Below are 24329 nucleotides of genomic sequence, written 5' to 3' on the forward strand. Positions count from 1 at the left end.
TCTTTCTAGAGAACAATTCTCAAATTGATTTACACATTTATTAGATGTCTTCATGGCCTAAAGATTACTAAAGAAATCTCTTGAATCATGCTATATAAGATATTCAGATAAGATATTCATTATTTAGGTGTGTTAGGGAGTTTACTTGGTTCAGTTTGGTTTGGGTTTTTTTGAGGCCTGTCAATGGTCTCTTCAGAATGTTTGGAAATTACTTGTATTTTGTGCTGAGATAGATGGCTTTTTAGTCACTTTTGGTCCATTAAGGAAAACTTCATAAAATCTGTGTGGATTTACAGACTGTTTAATGTAAATAAAGTCTTACACGTTTTTGTCGTTTGCATTTTATTATTGCATTTACTGACTTTGGATAAGTTAAGCAGAAAATCATGAAATTGCTGTCAAGTTTTTAACTTTTGGGGACCCACAGAATTGGTGTTGGTGGAGATCTGAACATTATGAGACAGCATTTTGACTTCATGCTAGACTAATTTTTGATCAGAATACCTTGCTCTAGTTTCCTAGTAGCAAACCAACTAGGTGCTTTTAAGATTTGGTTGTTGTTTAAATGCTGATTAAAAGGACATTTGTAGATGCATGTGTTCTCAAACCAGTTTATGATACAGTAAATATCACATTAAGATAATATAATCTGTGTGAAGCAGAAGGCATTGCCTTAAAATATACTTTGTGTGAAACATTATTTCATTGATCATTCCTTATACAGTATTAAAATCAGTGTTCTGTGTTGTATCTTTCACATACTAACTGTAAGCTTAACTGATTTTGAATATAACAAATTTATGGTTTAGAGCTGTAGACTCTTCTCCCTTATGAAGGGATAGAGCCTTTATTTAAAAAAACCCAAAACCTAACCCCAACAGCTAGACACTCTGTGAGATAAAGGCTTTGTTTGTAAGCCTTTGGTCATGCAGCAGGAAGATCGAAAGGCATTTGTTATGCATACTTTCCATATCAAGTGCCTTCTGTTGCTTTTGATCTACTTCTTTCAACTAATTTTTGGAAGTTAACAGTTTTTTTTCTGAACCTCAAAAGTAAAAATCCTTTTTTTAAAGATGTTTTCCTAACTCTCAGGATTAATTGGCTATTGCACTGCAAACTGTACTTTTTTTTTCTGAATCTCAAAAGTAAAAATCCTTTTTTAAAAGATGATGTTTTCCTAACTCTCAGGATTAATTGGCTATTGCACTGCAAACTGTACTTTTGTGACCAGGTTGAGATTTTTTCCTTTTGATTTTTCAGTTTTTAACAGGGAGGCTTTTTTTTGGGAAGACTAATTATTTGTGGACTGATTTGAAGTAGTTCCATTCAGGTAATCTTTTATAAGGTGGCATTAAAAGTCTTCTAAATGATAGTTACACTTCTGCTGACTCTGATCATAGTTTTTATTCTTGCTTTTTCTTACATATTTAAAGTAAAAAATGTCGTTTTCTTTTTTATATTAAGAGAAAAAGAGAGCAGCAGAAGGGACACCTCAGCCCATACATGATATATTTGAGGCTTTACCTTGTGGTTTTAAGTCCATAAATGATTTTGGCCTATCCCTCTGCCCTGTGTTACCAAGGACACAGGACACTTTGGTGACTGAACTTGGGGTGCACTTGCTAGGTTCCCAGATCCACTGGAATGTGCTGTTAGTTCTCCTGCCATCCCATATTAACCCAGTAGAGGGACCTGATGTCTGGATTTATATTCTAGTAATAGATACTAGTTTTTTCCATGTATATTTTGGGTGGAAGAGGATGTGGGGTTTTGTATGTGTTTTCTGTTTTTGTATGTCTCATCCATAACCTAAAGAGAGGAGGAGAAATGAAGATTTGGTCCTGTGCACTCCACTAACCATGTGTTGAATGTTAATCTGCCTGGTACGCCTATTTGACAAAAAATAACAATGCTCCTTCTGGTATAATTACACCTATTCTTTTATCATCCCTAAGAAATGTGTTTGGGTCACTCAAACACATTTTTTGATAAGGCATTAAACATGTGGAGTGGGTTCAGCTGCAGTAGAGTAATGCTGTGTGACTGCTGTACACATGTCAGTAAATTTCAAGTTCACCAACAACATGTAGGAATAAATTTCTTGAATGCAAAGCATTTTCTGTTTAGTTTGTATTTGTGTTACTGCTTACTGAGTTGTATAACCTTAAGCTTATACTTATAATCTTATACTGGTTATTAAGCAGTTGTGTAGGAGCAGTTTTTTAAATCTTCTGACCATAGTTTTTTAGTCAGTACCCCAACTAAGTATGTAAATTTCAAATTGTGGGAATCAGTGTATAAAGAAAAGAATAGGTAGGTGGGGGACCAAGACTTTTAGCTCTACTTCTTAATATGACTAATTTGAAATCCTTAGATTACTCAAATGTATGTGTTTACAGCAATGGGAATAATCTCCTTCTTCTTCCCATACATAAACATGTAAACTGAAGAAAGGACCAATTAATCATATTTAGAAAATGGTACTATATGTTGAAATTAATATCTCCATAAAGCTTATTCATACAAAAGTTAAACCACTTTCTAAAGGCTTAGATAACTAAGTTTAAAAGTTCATAGAAGAAAATTTAGCTGTGGTCCTGCCCTCCATCCCTTTCTAGGAAGGGGGTACTATAGCTGAGAGCCATATAAATCAACTTCTGGGAAATAATTTTTTTTGTGTACAGTATTCGTTTTTTGAGAAAAATTAGGTGGATATGGATTCTTCTTCACTTAAGCAATGGAAGATGGCTGAAATGTCTTTACTGTCAGGAAACTTATTTATTGATTTTTAATTGGCATTTGTCTTGTTAATTGTGCAGTAACTGACCTGTTCTGTATTTCTCTGTCCATTGACTGTTAGATACAGGACAAGTTTGGAGTATCATGGACTATGGGTTTATACTCTCTCTTCTGTTTTAGGGGCGGGAATTGTAGTGGCAGGGATTGGAGCTCAGCAGTAGGCTCACAGAGGCTTTGTATTTGTGCAAACTGTACGGGTTCCAGGGCAGTCAGCTTCAGCTCGTGTGTTAATGCAGAAGAAAAGCATTCGTTCTCAAGGGCTGTGCTTATCTGAGAAACTTTATTTCCACACTCTCTGCTGTGTTTGTATTGGTGTGAGTGATCATGTTGAGCTGCTCGTTCCTTTTTTATCAAGTTGTGACTGCTAATGTATTCTCACAAAGGCTTACGTAATACAAAGCAGAGATGGAAGCTCAAGTGGCAGGTTGGTGAGTCTTCCTAGCAGTCAGGATTTCTTTGCAGCCCTCTCTGTGCTGATACAATTGTCCTGTTCAGATTTCTGGGCATAATTGAGATACTTCCTTCATGCTCTTTGGGTATATGTCATTGCATGACAGTACACTTGCCACATTTCTCCAAGCATAGACATGGGCTGCCTGTATTCTCTGAAATCAGATGATTACAGTGGTCTGTGATGCTTGCCACATAACCTTATCTCTAAAGGCAAGAAAGCAACCATAAATGTTATGAAATAACTTCTCCAGTCATGACATGCCCCTTTCAGATACCATGACTCTGTAGTGATGGTTTCTGTTGAGTTTCTGGCTTTCTTTTCTGCAGTGTAAGTCAGATGTGTAAGTAAAATGATGCCTTTATAGTTCTAGCTATAGTCTTGCTAAATTTTCTTATTTTCTGCTTTTACTTTAATGGGAAAAGTCTAAAGGCAGTCTGCTCAACAAACATAAGACTTTAACAGATGCAGCATTTGCATGTTCTCTCATTCTTTGGAGTGGGTGTGACAAATTTCTTCTCCTTAGTCTTAGCCTAGAAGTAACTTCTAATTAGTGAACATCACATAGACTGCCCTTTCAAACTGGTAGGATTATAAGCAAAAGTTTATAATTGACAGAAAGTCAGATGACAGGATTTTATACTTGGGTTGATTAGTTTTGATAAGTAGAATTCTTCCCTGCTTGCCATCAGTCCCAAATACCCTGAGGTCATAGCAGTGCATGTTGTGATCTGCTACATTATCAGCTGTTCTGTTACAGTCGGGCTCTGCAGGGTTATAATGCTCTGGTTGGGACATCTGGGAAAGAGGTGACTTTCTAGTGAACCATCCAGTGGATAGATGGTTCCCTGGTTTTTCACTATGAGTCTAAGATGAATTCTTTCCCTGATAATACCTGGATTTGGAGTTATCATCATCTAACATTAAAGAAAGTTTCCCAGTCCTCTCTCTTCTGTGTTCAGCAAAGTTTTTTTGCCATGGAGAAAACTTATACTGCTCTCTGAAATGTAGTCTTTGTCTGCATTTCCATTGGGGCATATTAGCTGAGTTTGAGCCCATGTTCTTGTGGGGTTTTTTTCTCACCTATGTATTGTCTCTTTATCTTGACCTCAGTCTGAGGCAGCCTGTAAGGAATCTCTAAGCTGATCCTGGCCCACCAGACCTTTCTCAGTATTTATAATAAATTTCAGTATGATTGTGGTTTTAAGCAATCTAAGAGAGTTTTTCCTGAATCTCAGTTAAGTGGAAGCATTTTTTCAGGCAAGATCACTGAAGGTCTTTATACATTGTTGAATAATTTGTGATCTGTTTTAATTTCCCCCAAATCTCAATTGTGAAATCCTCAAAGAGGCAGTGGTGTTCCATTTTGAATATAATTTGTCATGGAATCATTGAATGGTTTTGTTTGGAAGGGATCTTAAAGAACATCTAGTTCCTAGCCCCCTGCCATGGGCAGGGATTCCTTCCACAAGAATGGCTTTCTCAGAGCCCCATCTAGCCTGGCCTTCAATACCTCCAGGAAGGGGCAGCCACAACTTCTCTGGGCAACCTTTCAAGAGTCTTATAACCCTCAGAGTAAAGAATTTCTTTCTAATAACTAATCTAAACCTGCCCACCTTCATTTAAAAGAGATTCCCCCTTGTGCTGTCTCTCCATGCTCTTGTCAGAAGTCTCTCCTGAGCTCTCCTGTAGGCTTTTCATGTACTGGAGGGTGCTGTAAGGTCTCTCTGGAGCCTTCTCTTCTCTAGGCTGAACAACCTAAAGAACTCCGTCAGCCTGTGTTCATAGCAGAGGTGTTCCAGCCCTCTTGTGGCCCTTCTGTGGACTCAGCTCTACAGGTCCATGTCCCTCTCACGTTGGGAACACACCTGGGGTGCAGTACTATTGGTAGGGTCTTATGAGAATGAGACAGCCAAAATCACTTTCCTTTGCCTGCTGGCCACGCTGCTTTGGATGCAGCCCAGGACACAGTTGTCCTTCTGGGCTGTGACTGCACATTGCCAGCTCACGTTCAACTTCTCGTCAGCCAACAGCCCTAAGTCCTTTTCTTTGGGGCTCCTTGTGATCCTTTCTCTGCCCAGCCTGGATTTGTGTTTGGAATTGCCTCAGCTGGGTGGAGTGCCTTGCTCTTGGCCTTGTTGAACTTCATGAAGTTCACACAGGCCCACCTCTCAAGCCTCTGGATGGGGGTCCCTCTGGATGGCATCCCTTCCCTCCAGTGTGCCAGCCACACCACACAGTTTGGTGTCATTGACAAACTTGCTGAGGGAGCACTTGATCCCACTGTCCATGTCACTGACAAAGGTGTTAAACAGCATCAGTACCAAAACAGACCCAGAGAAACACTTGTCACTGGCCTTCACTTGAACATCAAGCCATTGACCACAACTCTGAGTGTGACCATCCAACCAATTCCTTATCCGCTGAGTGGTCCACCTGTCAAATCCGTGTCTTTCCAGAGGCAAGGACAGTGTCACAAGCATTGCACTGGTCCAGGTAGTTGACATCATTTACTCTTCCTTTACCCACCAAAGCTATTATCCTGTCTTAGAAGGCCATGAAATTTGTCAGGCATGATACGTCCCCAGTAAAGCCATGTTGGCTGCCACCAGTCACCTCCTTATTTTCCATGTGCTTTAGTACAGTTTCCAGGAGGATCTGTGCCATGATCTTGCCAGGCACAGAAGTGACACTGACTGGCCTGTAGTTTCCCAAGTCTTCCTTTTTTTTTCCTTTTTAGAAACAGGTTATGTTTCCCTTTCCAATGTTGCCATTTATGTGGATCATGAACTTTATAATGTTTTTATTTCAGTCATATCTCAGGGTGTCACATTTGTTTTCTTATGGATAGTAGGTATTTCTCTTTACAGCAAATGAAAGGAGAATCACTATCAAACTTCATTTGTTTGGTTTTTTTGCTTCTCCAATTTCTTGATAGTTTGGAGGGAAGTGATGGAATTGCTGCTATTGCTGCTTTGGCATAGTTGAATAGAATAAACCATTTCAAAATCTTTCTAAAATTTATGACTGTATCTTAGTCTAAAATTGAATGAAGCACTCAAAATTCTGGCTTTCTTGAGGCACCACTAGTGTGAAGAATACAGGTACTTCATCAATATTTTTTTACCCATATTTATTGTTATTATTTTTTTCAGGAAACTGCACTTTCAGTGTTTTCATTATTATAAATCTCTAATGAAATTATCTAGTTATGTAGTAGGTAGGGGATAGTAGGACTCTGAAGAGTAGAAGTTTAAATAATAGTTTAGATATAGGAACTTAGGGGTTTTTCAGTGTCCAGAGGCTATTGGCTTTCTGTTGATACTTCTTTAATATTGGATGATCATCTCTTGAAAATGTAGGTAATGGTGGTCTGGTTTAAATATTTGACCTCTGTAAGCAAAATTTTAGTTTTTCTTCTGTATGTATGCACAGTTTTAAAATCTGTAAGTTCAGAGTGGCATTGCTTTTGTGAAAAGTTCAGCAACCAATGTAGAGCTCTCGCATTAAAATGAGCATGATGTTATAATCTCTAGTTCTGTTAAGAAACATGGTAAATGAAGGCATCTAGTAGGTGAAGAGATCAGAAGTTCTTGGTTATTCTTTCCATGTGGAGGAAGTATTTTACCTGTCTACCTGCATACAGAATGTTTTGCTGTGCTACTTTCTTATCTGTTTGTTATAAACTTGATACTTTTCAGTCTAAGGAGTAAACCTACTGATGGGCACTTGACTGCTGAAGACAGAGAGTAAAAGAGAGGGGAAAAAAAAATTGAGACTTATTTAACTAATTTAAACCATTGGCAACTACTGGTTTGTCTGTCTTTGGTTTTGTTTTTTCATTTTGGTATTTTTTTGGGGTTTTTAAAATTTTTTTTATTTTTGGGGGTTTTTTTGGGTTTTTTTGGCAACTTAGTCGTCATAAAAGAAGAGGGTCACTCTGTTTGTGTCTCACCATTCTACAAACTCACTCTCTAGGATGTGTTACATTTCCTTGTTTCTCAGGCATTTTACTGTAATGTTGGGCTTTGTAAAACCTTTTTGTCTTTATCCAGAATGGTTCTGATACACAAGAATTATGCCTAAGGTTTTTTTCTTCAGTGTTCTGTAGGGTTTTATAGGTATGGTGTTTAATTTGTGTACAGAAGGTGCAAGATCCTCAGCAACATAGGCTATATCCAATACATATATAATGCTGATAAATACTGTAGTTTAGATGAAGATTTTGAACTGCAAAATTTTTCAGGGAATAGCTGTAATTCATGGTGTTTGCTAGTTTTGTAAAATTTGAGGCTATAAAGCTTATGAGTTTGACATGGAAAAAAATCCAAACCCAAGTTTTAAACTTGGCAGCCAGGTGTGACTGAAAACCATGTGTCAAAAAAAATTTTCAGTGTGTATTCTTTAAACAAGTAGAAAGAAAATGAGAATCCTATCAGAGCTATGTCCTCAATCTCTGCATCCTGAAGGACAAGCCATGATGTTCCCACAATGCACAAACAACTCACTTACTCTGGAAGGAGGGATGAGACCATGATACCACAGCTCTGGGGTGGAGGCCTGAGACAGAATTCCATTTAGCTTCCCTTCCTCCATTGAAAAAACTGTATATCTCTTAAAAGAGATTTTTCAGTTTTTAAAAGTTGAAAACTGTCAAAGTTTGTAGACAAGTGTCAAATATTTTTGAAATTACATGTATGAATGACTGAATGAAATGCTTTATAAATTTCTGTGAGCATGAAGGTTCTTGCTTCTCTGCTGACAGATAGTTGGTAAAGCTGTGATCTATCAGTACAAAGCAAACCTTTGTTAGCGTAGAGAAAAACAGTAATACATAGCATTTTGGGAATGCTTTCCTACTGCAGTTGTTGTCTTTGTGAACTTTCCACATAAAATCAGAATAAATGAAGTTAACCCAGTGGAAATTTGCTGGTGTACCTGGATCTTCACGCACATAAAGAAATGGGTCTGTATTTACTTATTTGCAGCTGTACCCATGTGAATGAGCTGGAGGGGTTTTGGGAGCTGGTGGGAGTAGTTGGTTCTCATCAGTTTGTTTTCTTTCCCATGAGTATTGGGAAGAGTTAGAGTGCTCTACAGCCTCGTTGCATAAAGAAATACATAAACTGCAATTTTGGAAAAGACTTGAAAATTTATTTTGTAAAAATGAATTGTTCATAGGCACAGCCATTTGAACCTATTCTCTGGGGTTTTTTTATTCTTTTATATTATTTCTTTTGTTATTCCTTCTAATAACAGCATAGTAGCCTGTTCAAATTTTTGGTTTTAAGTGAATCACTGGCACCTTGCACAAGTGCTAGGAAAATCAGAGTGACTGGTAGCTTTTTGCTCTTTCAGCACTAAATGCAATTCTCCAGTTTTGATGCCCAAGTAAGACTTTAAGCAGTAAATCTAGCAAATTGCTCTGCTCCTTCTTCACAAATGGCAGCCCTTCAGTGGCTGCATCTGAGGATGATTGGTCTCTCTTGGTCCCCATTTTTTCCCATCTTGTTCTTTGATTGCACAGGGACAATTATTTGCTCTGACAACTTGTTTTACTTTGTTTTAAAACCGTAGGGAACTAGGAATTCTTTTAAATGATGGTAGGCCTTAGCTTGGTTTTCTTTGGAATCAGTAACAGATACATGGAAAAGGTTGAAACAGGTAGGCTGAAAAGCCTCAGATGCTTGTGCATCTGTCTGGAGAAGATTATTTTAGACAAGCATACAATTTAAGATGTTTAAAACCATCTTACTGATAGCCAAAATATTTCTTTCATGAGTTGAATATGGGAAATCATGTGAACAAACAGTGAAGAACAAGCCTGGTAATAAATTTTGTAAATTCTGAAAAGCTGTATAATAGGGATGCTATGTATCTTCAGTTGATTGCATATAATACAATAGCATTCTGCTTAGATGTTCCTGTTCTTCATAATTCTTACATGTGTTAGGAGCCAACCCCACCTACTCACCCTCACTTTTCAATTACATGAATTTTCTTCTGAAATAATTCTGGTTTATTTTATGATAGGTACTGCTCTCTCTAGCTGTAGTCATGTTCATTTTAACACTGAGTTGAAGGCTTCAGGATCTAACACTGCATTTTCTTCCGGCTTGTTTAACTTTCTCTTAAGTTTGATCTTAATTCTCTGAACTACCTGCTTCTCATTCTTATTATTTCAGAGATAAGTGAAACTAACATATTTTGTAAATTACAGTAATACATTCAACCATAAATTGGCCATAAAATTGCCTTTGTGGATATACTTTGCAAAAATTGGAAAATATTACGGTGAAGTGTGAGTTGCCTCCATGTCCTGTGAAAGATGCATGTGCTTTTCTGAATAGTAAGTGCAAGTTTTATGTAATTAAACTAATCTTTAATTTGGCAAAAAGTAGTTTTTAGCAGATAGAAAGGGGTTGGCTTCATTTTACTCAGTATGTTATTTGTAGTCCTGCTCTGCTATAGCACTGAGATATTAATGCATTTAAATAATGTAATTTCTTGTTTGATTTTAGGAGAATGACATCTTCCTGGGCTGGGAAAAGGGAGCTTACAAGAAATGGGGAAAGAGTAAGAAAAAGTGCTCTGATCTAACACTAGAGGAAATGAAAAAACAGGCTGCTGTCCAGTGTCTTCGCTCTGCTTCTGATGAAGTAAGTCTGGACTATTTAATAGATTCTTAAGGCTTTATTGTCCTTCTTTTTGCTAGATATATTTTGCTTGTGATGTTTGTATTTTAATTTGTGGTTTCTTAAAATGCTAGTTTGCCAAGAGTTCTCCAAGAATTCTTTAGTTTTATTTAGTAAATTATGGAAATCGGTGTATGTCAGAATGATTTCACAAGAGATTCTGTACTATGTAGTGTCATGCTTTCCTTTCTGTAAACCCTTCCCTATTCTTGTCAGGGGCACCAGTTTGAGTTAAAGTTACCACAAAGCTTTGCATAAAGGTAATCCTAAAAATTCTAAATTGACTTAGTGTTGTGTGGATAGAAAGGACTGGAATATGTGTTGCTCTGTGCATGCAACATGTGCAATCCAGAATTCCTAAATAAAAAGCCATGTATAGTAGCAAATGTTCATTTTCCAGGTTACATGATTGAGTGGAAGTGGAGTTGAAGTGGACTGACTAGAGCAGGTGAGGAGAGGTGAAGGCAGCAGGTTGAAGAAAGATAACAGATATTGTGTAGTTGAGCAGAAAAGTGGACAAAGGGAGAGGCAGTTGAAGGCAGTGTTTAAAAAGAAAGAATGATCTGTAGCACAGGTTAAAGGAAGCTCTCCAGGGAGATTTTTCAGACAGCAAAAATGAGAAACTGTTTTTTTAAGTTTACAGAACTATAAATACTCTGATCTGTCACTGCTGTAAGGAGAAAACTACCCCACCTCTGCAGCCTGGTTGCGTTACTGCTCTCCACACCTTCCCAGTCATAGCTTGTGCTTGCACAAGCATTTGGGTGGTTATGTGGACAACTGGTTTGGGAAAATGAATCAGGTTCCTGAGATTAACCTGGTTGGGGCAGAGGAAATGTTAACCCAGAGAGGTTTCCTGGTCAGATTGGTGGCACAGGCACTCGTGCCAGCAAGGCTGTGGAAAAGTAATCAAGGAAACGGAAAAGATTTGGTGGTTATTCCCACCACCTTCCGTAGCGTTACCGTCACGTTCTGGCTCACTGTGAAGCTACCTGAGTATTTGTTCAGTTACCAAATTGCTAATTGACTAACTGGGAGATTTCTGACCTCCCACTTTCCCATTACTTATTATCCTAACAAAGTGATGCAAAGTACAATTTTGTTGGTAATTTGCTCTCCTCTCAAAGTTGCAGAATATTGAGGTCAGCACTCTAACTACCACAGAAGTTTATTTGAATATGAAACAAATACAGAGAAATAATTGCAAGAAGTAGTGTCTTTCTTGAGGATATGTTTGTCTTTGTATGCTCGTTTTATGAACAATAAAATGTAGGTCTGATACATAGACTAAGGAATACTGATATTGATTCTTAACTTCAGAAATTACACTCCTGATACATGTCCACATAGCTGAAAATAACAAGCATCACTTAGAACTAAATTTATGTTATATAGAGAAATTTAGTTGCAGAGCAAAAGGAAGGAGATGAATTTATTAATAATTTTTAACAGAGAAGGGAAGAAACTATTCAACTAGTTTTGAAAGAATAAAACTACATGAGATCTGAAAGGCTGGAAAAATAACTTCACCTTTGACCTCTGTCACCTTGTCAAATCTTTAGTGTTCAACATTAACCTATAATCTGCAACCTGTAGACTTGAGTTATTTCAGAGCTATTTTGACTTCTGTTGCCTGCTCATGCAATTAAGCTTGTGCATTTTTTCTCTTTAATGAAATTGCAGGTCATAATTTTAATAATGTATATTCAAACATAGAATTGAACCTTTAAATGTTTTTTTAAATGTTTTTACTTAAAGCTGCTTTGTAGGTAGTTTAACACTTGCATTGCATGAAAGAAATACAGACTTTTTATTTTTTCCCCAGAATTAAAGGGAAGGGTGAGACTAGTAATACTTTAAAGTAACTTGTAAGATATCTTTTATTTCTGATTTTTGAAACACATTTCTCATGTTGTTGGGTTTTTGTATTTAAGTTTGTATGCTGATCTGATAGGAATAATTAATAGATTTTGGACTGTGAAAGATAATGTTAAAATAATATTTCTGCTGAGGCATTCAAGCTGCTCCATACAATGTTCATGGTTTCGTATCTACAAAAAGATAAAAATACTCTGTGAACTGTAGTTGAAATTGTAGATTGGTTGTGTGTAAGGAATATTTCTAAAAATTGTTGAGATACAAATATACAAATAAATACTTTTTTTCTAGTACGACTTTTTTTTAAGTAGTTTTCTGAATCATCTGAGACATCTGAGAACATGTGATTTTTTTTGTTGTCAGATAAGGCAGATGTGTTCATTAGGATGTTCTCTTTTTGCAAGTAGCCTGATAAATAGTCCACATGGGCAGTTATGGAGCTTGTGTATAGTTTTGCTTACGTTCTGTGATCCCTTTTTCAAAGTAGGTGTATGCAGAAATGCCAGTCTGCTCACATGGATATGGAACACTTGCTCTTCCAGCCTAATCTTTTCTTTCAACCTTAGTATTGGAGTAAAACAAGCAAGTTTGACTCTCTTTATTGGGAGTAATTGGAAAAAAGCCTTAGTGGATTTCAACTTGAATATATTTAAATAAAATTGTATTTAATTGAAGTGATTATAGTGTTTACCCTGTGTGCTTCTGTAGACAGAGTATATATACACATGTGTGTATAGGCACACACAAACACAAGTGGAAGAGCCAAAACAGGATGACAATTCAATGAAGACTTTAGGATTTTGCAGCCTGATCGTTTTAGAGAGAAAAGTGTGCAGAGGATGAAAAGGTGATAAGGGTCAGTAGTAACTTTTCTGACTCTCATAGAAAATTACAGAGATGTGGTTAATGAAATGTTGATTTTTGCATTTAATACAAATCAATAACATGTAAAGAAATGGCAGACAGCCTGCCTCCTCCCCTACCAGTAACCAAAAGCCATAAAATTGGTGATCACTTCAAAAAGGTGCTTGGTGGAGAGAGGAAGTCATAAAATAGATTCTATGAAAATTGGCTTGATAGCAGTAAGTACTTTTTTTGTCAGACTTTCATTTAGTGGTTGAAACATCTATTTTGAAATAACCTCTTGTGGATTTTAATTTCCATAGTATTCATTCTTAGGGTACTTCATTTATACATTTATACTTCATTTATGTTTTACATTCATACTTAGGTGCTTCATTTGGTAGCTTAGTTTTGCTTGACTTCTGTTCTGCCTCTTGTGTTAAAAAGAGTAATGCTGTAAAATACTAATCTGAACAGAAATAGTAGGTTCTAGTTTTAATTTCACAGTGCTGAAAACAAAGAGGTGCTGAAAACAAAGATTAGTTTGGTGTTTATTTCTAAAACGTTTCCTACATTGTGGAGAATGAAGAGTCAGAGAAGCTGCTCTGCCTCACTGTGTCTTTGCCATGGCAGAGCCTGTTGTGGACTAAGCGTGTTTGTGAGGAGGCCTGATTCTGACAGGCACCATCTGGTATATGTAAGAATGCAAATTGTTAATGGATGTACATTCTGAGGACAGTATTTTTTGTGTGACAAGCATTTTGGTGTCTCAGATTGTCTATATTTGTATGAATGAGTCTTTGGCTGCAGATGGTCTTGATGCAGTCAGGAGCAAAGGAAATGTAAGTACATTGCAACTTGCCAGAAAATGGAGGCAGAATGATGGTGAGAAAGATTTTTAAGACAAGTACTTTAATGCAGCAATCAATTGATATTCTTACTGTAGTTCTAAAGTTTATTTTTTCTGAAACACTTGAATAAATAGCACTTAAAGATATGCTGAAGAATTGCTCAGATTTTAAAAAGCTTGTTAATATTGACCTTGAGTAGAGATTTTGTCTTAATTTCTGTCCTGCTAAAATATGGAAGAAATTTTAAAATGTTGTTTTGCAATTAACTGCTCAAGCAGGGATATCCATTCTAATGGAACATTGGGTAAAAAGCCCTAATGTTTAGGACTGGGGCATATTTATATAAAAGTCCTTTGATGAAAATAAGAAATATTATCCTGAAATTACTGCCTCAAATTTTAAGTAAAGATGGCTGATCTGTCAACATTAAATAGATTGATGGTTAGTTTTGTTGTTGTTGTTTGCAGAAACATGGGTGAGTTTGTTCAGGTGCAAGTGGAGGTTCTTTTTTTTCTTTTTTTAAAGCCTCCTAATTCTGAAAGTACATTATTTTGTATTTGAATAGTGAAACTTGTCATTACTTGTCTTGTTATGGTAAAAAGACAAAAAGCGGTATCTTTGAGACTCAGAAATTTATTAAATAGATAAGAGTTTAGAAATTCATGTGTGTCACTTTTTACAAGGTGGATACTGTGAGCAAGGTTGGAATTAGAGGTTACTTATGGAGACTGATACATGTAAGACTTTTCAATAGGCATATTTCCTAGCAATAATATTGAAATTACTTATGTGCCTGTCCATTGGTCACAAATCCAAGCTTAATTAGCTTGTACCTGACTACTTCTCTGCTAAAATTTGCATTGTTCAGTAGAGCGAGCGGGTCTCCTCTGTGTTGCTGCGGTTCCTGTGGGGTGCAGTTCAGTCACCAAGCGCTTGCAGTGTGACACGTGGGGCTGCACCCCAAGATGGTGCCAGAGTTTCAGTTCAACCAGTTGCTATGTCCTTCTGCTGAAATGTGTGAGGGCTTTTTAAGAATGAGCAAAGGAGACAACTTCCTGTGATGTGACTTTCTGCAGTTAAAACCAGTGCTCCAAGGCTCTTTCCTTCTCCCAGTGTAGGGGGCCACTTTACCTAAGCTGGTCCACAGCACATCCTGAGACACTCCTTGTGTCCAGTGCTGCTGATCTCCCAAGGCCTGTCATAATGGGGTTCAGGCAATGTGGCCCATTCTGAGCTAACCAAGCTCTCAAAATCCGCTAACATGAAACAGTGTGCAACATGTTAAAGCAAGAGCTAGTCTTGGTTGATAGATTCCGTGATGAATTTTGAAAGAGAGCCACTCTGATATATTTGACAGGAACACACAGTGCCTTCCATCCCACTGTTCTAAGAAATTACTGCATGGGGATAACATAGAAACATAATTGGTGAAACTTCGTAACACTAATTTCTTTTAAATTGCTCAGGTGTGGGCATGCTAACAGCATAGAGCATTGGCTTTGCTTACTTTAAGTCATGAGGGGGTAATATAACTCTTCTGATACTTGTGTTATCATATGGGACCACATAGAGGAGTAAGTGTGGCTCTAGTGAGCAGCTTTGTTAAAAATTTAAAATGATAATTTTATTCTCAAATGTGTCTTGCTTTCAGCACAAACTTGAGATGTGTCTAAAATAAGATTTTGTTGAAATTTTCTTAGTGTTTGTCATCTTTCTTACTCGAAGTGCAGAACTGTCAAACATCATAGAATCCTGGAATGGTTTGGTTTGGAGGGAGCCTTAAAGATCATCTCATTCTAGCCTCCTGCCATGGACAGGGACACCTCCCACTAGACCAGTTTGCCTGGAGCCCCATCCAGCCTGGCCTTCAACATTTGCAGGGGTGGGGCATCCATGCAGTCACTACAGTCCTGCACATAGACCTTCTTTGAAGAAATAATCTGCTAATGCAGGCCAAATGAATAAATTGGTTATGATTGCACATCTGAGCATGTTTTTATTGATGGGTTACTTTGGCCAGCTATTGCTGCCTTCAGAGATTATGGTATCTGTGTGACATTTGGCCTAAGGCACTGTTGCATAATCTGCCTTACACTTTGCAATAGTGATAGAGAATTGAGGAAAAGACTTCTGGAGTTTGTAGCAAGGAAACAGTCTTTCTTTTCCTCTTAGGCAGAATGGCACCTTAACTAGATGATTTAAAATTAATTTTAATCACTGATTTATTCCTGTTGTTCCCTGATTAGGTAATACACACAGACAGCTACACTGGGATACCAGGGAATCAGGTTGTAAACATCAGGTGGTTTCTGGAGTGATTTAGATGACACATTTTTGTATAACTAGAAGTGACATGAATGAGAGTGTTAATGTAAAGATATGGGACATCGCAAGAATGAATCAAGTTGTGTAAAAGCCATCTTAACAAATCAGAAAAATGAAATGCATGTTGAAAATTTGAATTTATTGAAGCAAAAAAATGAAGTTAAGATTCCAAAAGAGCCTTAATGGTTTTTGAAGCATATATGCTGACTAGCTCAGTAGTTAGCATTTCCATGTATCTGATTGTTCAGAGTCTCAATGCCAAAACACTTCAGAAAGTCAATGAATATTATCTTTCTTTTGAGTTGTATCCAATTGCCCTTATTGAAAGGGATATACTAGCAGTTTCCAGAACATGCAGCGTTATTTAGAAAATAATTTTAAAAATAGATACCATATAGGAAATGAAAGTCATTTCTCTTGCCAAGGTAACCATCAGAGAATAGATTAATTACAATAAATCAATTTCTTTTTCTTTATGACTATGGCATTAAACAGATATTCATAGTACCACATATCTGATTTGTCTTGTTACTGAAGCCGCTTTACTGTCTGTAACAGTAACATTAATTGAAGTTGACAAAACTTCTAATTCCAATTTTTGTATGTGTTTTCTCAATATAGAAAAGATACATATTGAACAGGGGAAATTCCTTGTGGAAGCTTAGTCTGCACAAAAGTGGCTTCATAAGCATTATTTCTGATAGTACAGTTGACTGTCTTGGAGGCTGAAAGTAGATGTTCAGTGTGATTGAAAGTTATTTCACCTTGTATGTGCTTCCAGTGAAAATGGGAACCAGCTGGGGCAAGGCAGATCTGTCCTCACACAGCTTCTCTGCTAAGCCTGGGACAGAAGCAAAGTCGGCATATGCATTTCTTGGAGGGAGGAGCAGCACAGTCCTTCAGGCACAAAGGAGTGGCAAGGAAAATGCCAGAGGAGTTGGTTACAGAGCTCTCTTGAATAATGCCCTGTGTTCCCTCACAGAGCAGTGTTAATAGATTATAATTTTCCTTAATGCAGAACAATAATTTTCACCAAAAATTTGAGTTGGGGGTGCATTATGGATTCTTATCATACACACAAGCAAACTTGAACAAATGTGGCAGAGCACCTGCTGGGGAAAATTCAAGTGTCCTTTCTGCAACTCACTTGATGCAGAAAAGAGCCTTTTCCCGTAATTGGTGGGAACACACTTCACGAGTTTCTCCCATTTCGTTGATAATACAGATAAGAACATTTTAGCATGGGCAACCTGAAGTACTGTGATTAAATGAAATCTCAGCAGCACTGCTTACAAGGATAGCAAGTCTGTTGTGGCTTTGAAGTCAGCATGTTTGTTGTCAGCATATGTGATGAATAATAATCAGGAAGAATAGTTTCTAGGAGGAATTATCCTTTCTTGGGGGGATAACTTCTATTTCAGTGTAGCCTGCTATGGGAGGGATCTAAAAGAATTAAGTTTTAAATAACAGAAGTCAGATTAGATGCTCTAGTAACCTACATTTAGGGATAGCATGTTCATTTGAAGTTAATTTGAGCTGGCAGATGATCTCTTTTATCTAGAATTAGTAAATAACATGTGCTATTTATTATCTCTCTCTCTCTTAGAAGGTGTTGTGTGAAGTGGTGAATCATAGCTCTGAAATCTGAGCCTGATCCTAGCTATGTGCTAGATATGTAATTTACCTTTCCAAATGTTGTTTTAATGCCAAAGACAGAATTAAGAGAGCTGCAGGGAAGTATTTTTATTTCCTTGTTGGAGAGCTATTGCTCTCGTATTTCTTAAAATAGTTTGGATTTTTGTCAGTTTGCTTGGAAATTGATATTCTGAGGTCACACATTGTTTGAAGATTACTTTGGATCAAGTATTCGTGAGCCCCAAAAAGAGAAGTTAATAAATAGAATCTGTTTTTCTGACTGGTCCAATATCTTTGTTGTATTTCATTATGTATTCAAGTGAGATAAAGATTTAATTGTGATCTAAAGGGACAAAAATGTTGTACATACTCTTAAATGTTTCTTAGTGCCATCCACCTTATTATGATGGAAAAAAATTCCATAATGCAAGCTGGAACCTTCCTTTGATGAACTCCACCTGAGTTGAACATCCCAGAGAAGCTACTATTTTAATGGATTGATTTATTTATTCATTTATTCATTCATATAGTGCTGATCTTGGGCCAAGATTTTTTTTAGTCTTTTTCTTCAGTCTGTCTTGAGCACCTCTTTTGAGAGTACTTGTAATCAGATGAATTATACTGTGTCAGAATGTTAAAAAATGAAAACCTAGACTTCTAACTTTCTCTCATCATCCTACAAAATATAGAAATAGATGTGTGGTTGCAGTGAATCACATTTTGTGCTTTTCTGAGTTCACGTGGCTTAACAGCTGATTCATATAGGAAAGCTGTCTAATCCTGCACTTGGTGATGGGAGACGTGCCAAGAAAACAGCCCTGGTACAGTCACAATGCCATCTTCTCTGGAGGGCCCTATGGCCCATTAAATAAGTGATTTGAAACTATGAATATATTGATTTACTTTAATTTCTAGATTGCTTAAACTTGTATTTTGTGAAAGGAGTGTCAGTGTGTTCTCTAGGTTATCCTCTTTCAGCAGGGGTTTGGACTAGGTGATCTCCAGAGGTACTTTCCAACCTAAACAAATTCTGTATGTTTGGGAAAAGGAAATGAGGATTTGTTTTGAAAGTGTAAGCTAGAAAGCTCTCAAAAGCCTAACAGCAAATGAGTGATTATTTTAATTGTTCAAGTAAAATGAATTGTAATGCTTTTGCTTTTCAACGAGATTGAAGGGGCAAGGACCTTTCCCTGTACCTTACAGACCTGAAGTAACAAGCAATATATAGTAAATATTTGCACTGCACAGTTCAAAGCTTCTGGAGGAAGCTTTTAAATTATGTTAGACTAGAGGCAAAAAACCTGAACCTGCCAAAAAACCTAAAGCCAACCAGCATCTCCCTAAAACAGCACTTCCCTTTGAGTTGTACAATCTGGCGGAATTTTTCCATTTCTGTGTCTGTATTCATGGTCTGTCAGGTGTGGAAAATCGCCTTCTAAGTACTGGCTATCAGAAGTTTATTTTCCTTTGTTTTGTCCAGAAGACTTCACTATTGCATTTGTGTGGACCTGCAGGACAAAGTATATGTTTGCAGGGCATTTTTTTCTTGGAAATATGAGACCCATAACCAGATGATATTATTGGGTGATGGGAAGAGGTGAAAGCTCAGTGAAAATGAAAAATTTTGTTGAACAGTCTTCTTCTCAGTTCTGTAGTATAGCTATGTGAAATAATAGTGGTGCTGTTTGTGATCAAATTCAGGAAAAACTTTTAAATTTTCTGGATGGTGACTGTTCTGTGCTTGTTTGCAACATTCAGAAGTAACCTGCTAGCAGAGGTGAATATCAATTAAAAATTCAAGTGGTTTGTCAAGCACATGAGAGGAGCTAATGTTTCACAGCTTCGTACTCAAAACTGTGAACACATTGAAGCCAGTGCCCGCTGTTAACATAGGCAAGAGTTTTTAGTGAATTTCAGTTTGGTGCACATAATGCAGGATTTCTCCATGGTTCACAATATAACTGAATATTTTAAATTTATAACAACTACATTCAGAAGTAACTAACTACACTTACAGATTTAATATCTTCTGGGGACATTTTATGGAGCTATACAGAGGTGTGAATGTACTTATGAAAGCAATTGGACTGGTTTAGGCTAATGAGTTACCACTTGTCATCTCTGACTGCTCTGACTGCTCTACTTCCAAAGTAGAGTTTGTTCAAAAGGTCATAGATTTAATATCTGACATTAGAGATAGATAGATGGATAGATAGATAGATAGATAGATAGATAGATAGATAGATATTATCTGACATTAGAGATAGATAGATAGATAGATGGATAGATAGATAGATAGATAGATAGATAGATAGATAGATATGTATATATATATATGTGTGTGTGTGTGTGTGTGTGCTTGTGTGTTTAGGAAAAAAAAAAATCCAGCTTCAAAAAGAAGTCAAAAGTACCAGACATATTTACAAATAGGGTCATGGTGGTCAGTAAGGAAGACAGTGGTTATTGGAGTCCTGTAACTCCAGCAGTCAGATTGGCTGTTCTTGTTCATGCTGGGTGAGTTCAGAAGCTTAATTTATCTGTTAGCACCATCACTCCTATGCCAGTAACATAACACCTATCCTTTATGTAATCCTTCCCTTGCTGCAGCCAGCTGATAAAAAGCCAAAAAGAACAACTTTTGGTGAAACTGGATATACGTTAAAGTAGGGGAAGGAAAGAGAAATATGTTAAAAACAGTAGAAGAGAATAAAATGTGTTTGGTGTGCAGGAAATACTGTTATGCAAAATGAAAAATACAAATTAAAAAATTATGCACTGTCCTTTTTAATTCAAAAGAGAGAAATAGGTTGGTAGAAATCTAGGCCAGACAGTTTTGAGATTTAAGCCTTTCGTGATGGAATTACAAAAGCAATCATAATTGGGCACTACAACTTCCATATTTCAAAATGTTTATAAGGTGCTCCAGTATTTGTACTGTATGGGGACTGTCTTTAAATTTGAACATAAGCAAAGTAAATCAAGCAGATCACCTAGTTTTGTTAGCTAGCTGTGTCCTGTTGAACCAAGACAGTGCCTGGAACGCGTAACTTTCAGGCCATGGGGTTGTTACAGCTACAAGGCATTAAAGGTAAACAAGAAAAAAAGTAACTAAATCTCACCTTCTGAGAACACCAGTGTCATGTATGAAATACCTGCCATGGCCTTTGTTGCATTAAGTCTGCAGCACGTGTGCAGGTGCTGCAGCGAGCAGTTGAGCAGGGGGTCTCTGGAGCCCTGGCGCTCTGCACAGTGGGTCCCACCCCCGTTTTTTTAAAGCGAGCGCTGTCTCCGGCAGCGCCGTGCAGGACAGCGGGCGGCGCGTCAGCTGACTCAAGTATTAGTTTCATGGTCCAGGAGGAAATGAAGCGTTTGATTCCAAAAGTTTGCACTTCTTCGGTGTAATGGTAAGCATATTGTTGCTGGTTTGGGGCATTCTCTTAGCATGATGTTATATTAAGTGAAGGAAGTGAGTCTGTATTCCGTGGAGTGTTTGCTACAGGTTCGATAAGACAGTTTGGGGAGCTCAGGAGAACTAGGGCCAGCTCCTCCTCTGTTGACCTTTTTGAGGGAGGAGGGGGGAGTCAAGAGTGGTATGGGCATAAAGTGACAAATTATTACAACTACATAGCTTTGTCCATATTACTGTCCTGCTTGGTTCTTGCTAAATGATTAAATTTATACTCATAAATTTACTGATACAGAAGATGCCTTCTGAAGTTTGATATTGCTAAGTCATCCTCAGTTAAGTATGCTGTATAAAGGTTTATATTTAGCACTTCAGTGCAGCAATACAATTAGGAATAGAACATTGCTTTCTTTCTCACTTGGCTGCAAATAATTAAAGTTTAGAGTTAGCATATAAATCATTGCTTCAGTGTATGATTTTTCAAGTGTGTTTTTCTGACAGTGGATTAAACAAGCTAGTCTGACTGAATAAATTAGTATTCTCTTTTTCATAATATTTCCTTGTGCTTTAGCAACATAAATTCACATTTCTCAGCAATTTCTGGACAGCAATCAGGAGATATGAGACACTCTTAGACCTTGGGAAAATGAAATCTTAACACCACCAGGGTGACACAGCAAGTCAAACTCTTTTCTGTGCATTTCTGTAACTTGATATTTGATCGGCGTTGCCTTTGGAGAGAAAACATGTCCCATAACTCTATGCACAATAAGACCATGTTAAATTCAGAAGATGAGATCATTTTCTTGGGAGTTCGTGTAAGTTTTCCAAGTATAATTGGAACTAGACTTCCAACAATGGAGTTGATATTGAGGAAACTGTGCACGGGATACAAGAAGCTGCATGGTCCTCCCTCATTACCACTCCCAGCTGTAGGATGACATGCAGGGGACCTCTGGTATCTTCCTCACTAGTTCCAGATTGCTGTGTTTAGCTGTGTTCCAGCTCTGTTTGCTGTTACAGAAGGTGTGAAGTGCAATCTCCAAGCACAATTCCTGAGCATTGAATAATGGCAATACAAATACCCACACAGTACCCACCTCACCTAGTTTTCTCCAACAGGAATGGTCATTTCACGCTCTAAGTTGGTGTTTAGTATTTCACTGACTGGAATTCAAATTTTATTCCATTGGAGTGACATTGAGTTTTCCTCTGTGGGTAATATATTGGACTGTTTTGTGTGTATGTTTATTATGTAGAGGAATAAAGGAGGAAAAATAGAGACTTATAGGAGTGTGAAGGTATTTACTTTTCCCTCTCCTGTCCTGTGTTGTTAATAACACAATGTTTAAAAAGAAAAAAAATACCTGGTAATTTTAAATTGGCAAGACTACAGGATGGGTTTTGCATACAGATGCTGTGGAAGTATTTCCTCTCCCTCTCTGCCACATATGTGGGTACACCTTCCTACTGTTCTTTTCACCTTCGTGCCTGATTTCTGTATCCTTTTAACAATTCCATTGACACGGGTATAAATTGTGCAACCAAAAGGATCAGGCTTAGCTTTTTGAAATGCACTTTAGTGATCAGTGGGTGATTGAACTTCCATCCTGAGACTCCTGGCTAAATCTGCAGCAATACCGTGCAGTAAATGTGACATGCTGTGTTTGCAAAGCCTTGGAAATCTAATGATGCAACAATGTGACCTGTAGTTTGAAACCTCTGTGTGAATGTGTCTTCGTGTTACATGGAATCATTTTGACCTCTAACTAATGTATTTATAGGCTTGGATTTATACTCATGTTAATTTTTGTTGATTTTTTCCTATGTAGTTACTGTGCAAAAAGGAAAGTATGTCTGCTGATACATGTTTACTGTATTGGTATAGTTCTATGACATTAAAATTCTTTTTACTAAGTTATGTTTTCTGTTTTTCTTTTCTTTTTTTCCCACGTGGTTTTGTTGTCATGCAGAGTTCTGGGATTGAAACGTTAGTGGAGGAGCTTTGCTCCAAACTGAAAGATCTTCAGAGTAAGCAAGGTGAGGAAAAAAATGCTTAAACTTCTGAAGCCATGTATTGTATTTATCAGCTCTGCAACATTCTGAGACAGGAGTGGGTGTGGGGGAGTAGGCTGTTTTTCAGTAGCTTTTAGTACAGGTCATGCAATTTTAAAATACATTTGAATAATTTCATTCAAATAATTTAAGCAATTTTGTATTGGTATGCTTTATTTACTAAGAAATAGCCAGTTACAAATGGAGCTTTCTTCATGAAAAGCTATAGCTATTCATATCCAGCTGTGCCTGCTTTTTTAGTAAATATTCCAAATTCAGCATCCTCCCTCCCTACCAAAAGTAATGAAAATAAAGTAGGCTTGATTCTATTCCTTTTGTGTATTGATACTTGCAAAGAGCAGGTGTGCCTCAAAATAATTATGGGGAAACTATTTGTTTGAAAAGCATCCAAATAACCACCACTACTTAAAATTTCTGGTCTGTAGGGGAATGATAATGGGCACTTTATGATGTCAAGCAGGGAGGGAGCATAATGTAAAGTTGTATTGTCTTCAGTGAAAGTTCATCACACATGTTTGCTCAGGCACACAGCAGCAGCCTTGGACAGTTAGAGTAAAATTAATATGCTTATTATGTAGTATAAGTAGCTGTAAATAAGAGAAACATTTACCTCCTTAAAGCATGGTTTTAGCTGTTTCCATTCCCTGGTATTTTTAATCCTTAATCAGCTCTTAGTATTTCATAATGCTGTGAATTTCTTCCTGAGCTAAGGTGATGCTGAGCTTTTATTTTGAAAAAAAAATAGTATGTCTCACTTTTTATTTTAAAGGTTTGAATATAAAGAATTAGAACATCTTCAGTCACCTCTCACACAGGAAATATGCCTTTACATCCCAAAGCTCAAAAATTACTGCAAGCATATTTCCTTTTAGTGAAACACTTGAGAAATGTGTGGCCAGTGATAAAAACATTTAGTTAAATAGTTGATTTTTAAGAAGTATTTTTTGTGTCTGTAGCAATGCAAGAATGAGATAAGGATTTGGATATGGAACAATTAAACATTCAGCAGGAATCCTCCCAGTGGGGCATTGCTAGCCATGAGGTTGCCTGGAGCTGCTGTCCAGTCATGTTTGGTCAGATTTGCAGGACTGGACAACTGTGAAAAAATTGAATCTTGGGTGGTAATTCATAATTTCTTAATGTTATTTACAGTGTTGTATGGAAATTTTACTAATATTACAGTTATACATTCTGGTGCTCTTTGTTAAGTACTCTTATAAAGTACACTGGCTTTTCCAAAATTTTCTGTTAAGCATTTGGAATTTTTTTCCAAAACAGAGGAGAAGATTCACAAAAAGTTAGAAGGCTCTTTGACTCCTGAGACTGATTTATCTCCCACAGCAAAGGATCAAGTAGAAATGTATGCATTT

At 37.2% G+C, this 24329-nt stretch overlaps 1 protein-coding gene across 13 annotated transcripts in view; it reads left to right on the forward strand.

Moving 5' to 3' along the window:
* KIAA0232 (KIAA0232 ortholog) overlaps positions 1-24329 on the forward strand; it is a 65299-nt gene that overhangs the window by 23177 nt on the left and 17793 nt on the right. For 9 of the 13 annotated variants that reach the window (XM_039728878.1, XM_039728875.1, XM_039728886.1 and 6 more), the window contains 3 exons: positions 9772-9909; positions 22857-22923; positions 24238-24319. In XM_039728878.1, coding sequence (XP_039584812.1) covers positions 9862-9909; positions 22857-22923; positions 24238-24319 — 197 coding nt within the window. In that variant the 5' untranslated portion in view covers positions 9772-9861. Of the gene's footprint in view, positions 1-9469; positions 9600-9771; positions 9910-20809; positions 20882-22856; positions 22924-24237; positions 24320-24329 lie in introns of those variants that run through there. The other 4 variants (XM_039728881.1, XM_039728883.1, XM_039728884.1 and 1 more) reach the window with 4 other exon arrangements.

Source organism: Passer montanus, unplaced genomic scaffold (genome assembly GCF_014805655.1).
Source record: "Passer montanus isolate IOZ18808 unplaced genomic scaffold, ASM1480565v1 scaffold67, whole genome shotgun sequence".
Classification (NCBI taxonomy): domain Eukaryota; kingdom Metazoa; phylum Chordata; class Aves; order Passeriformes; family Passeridae; genus Passer; species Passer montanus.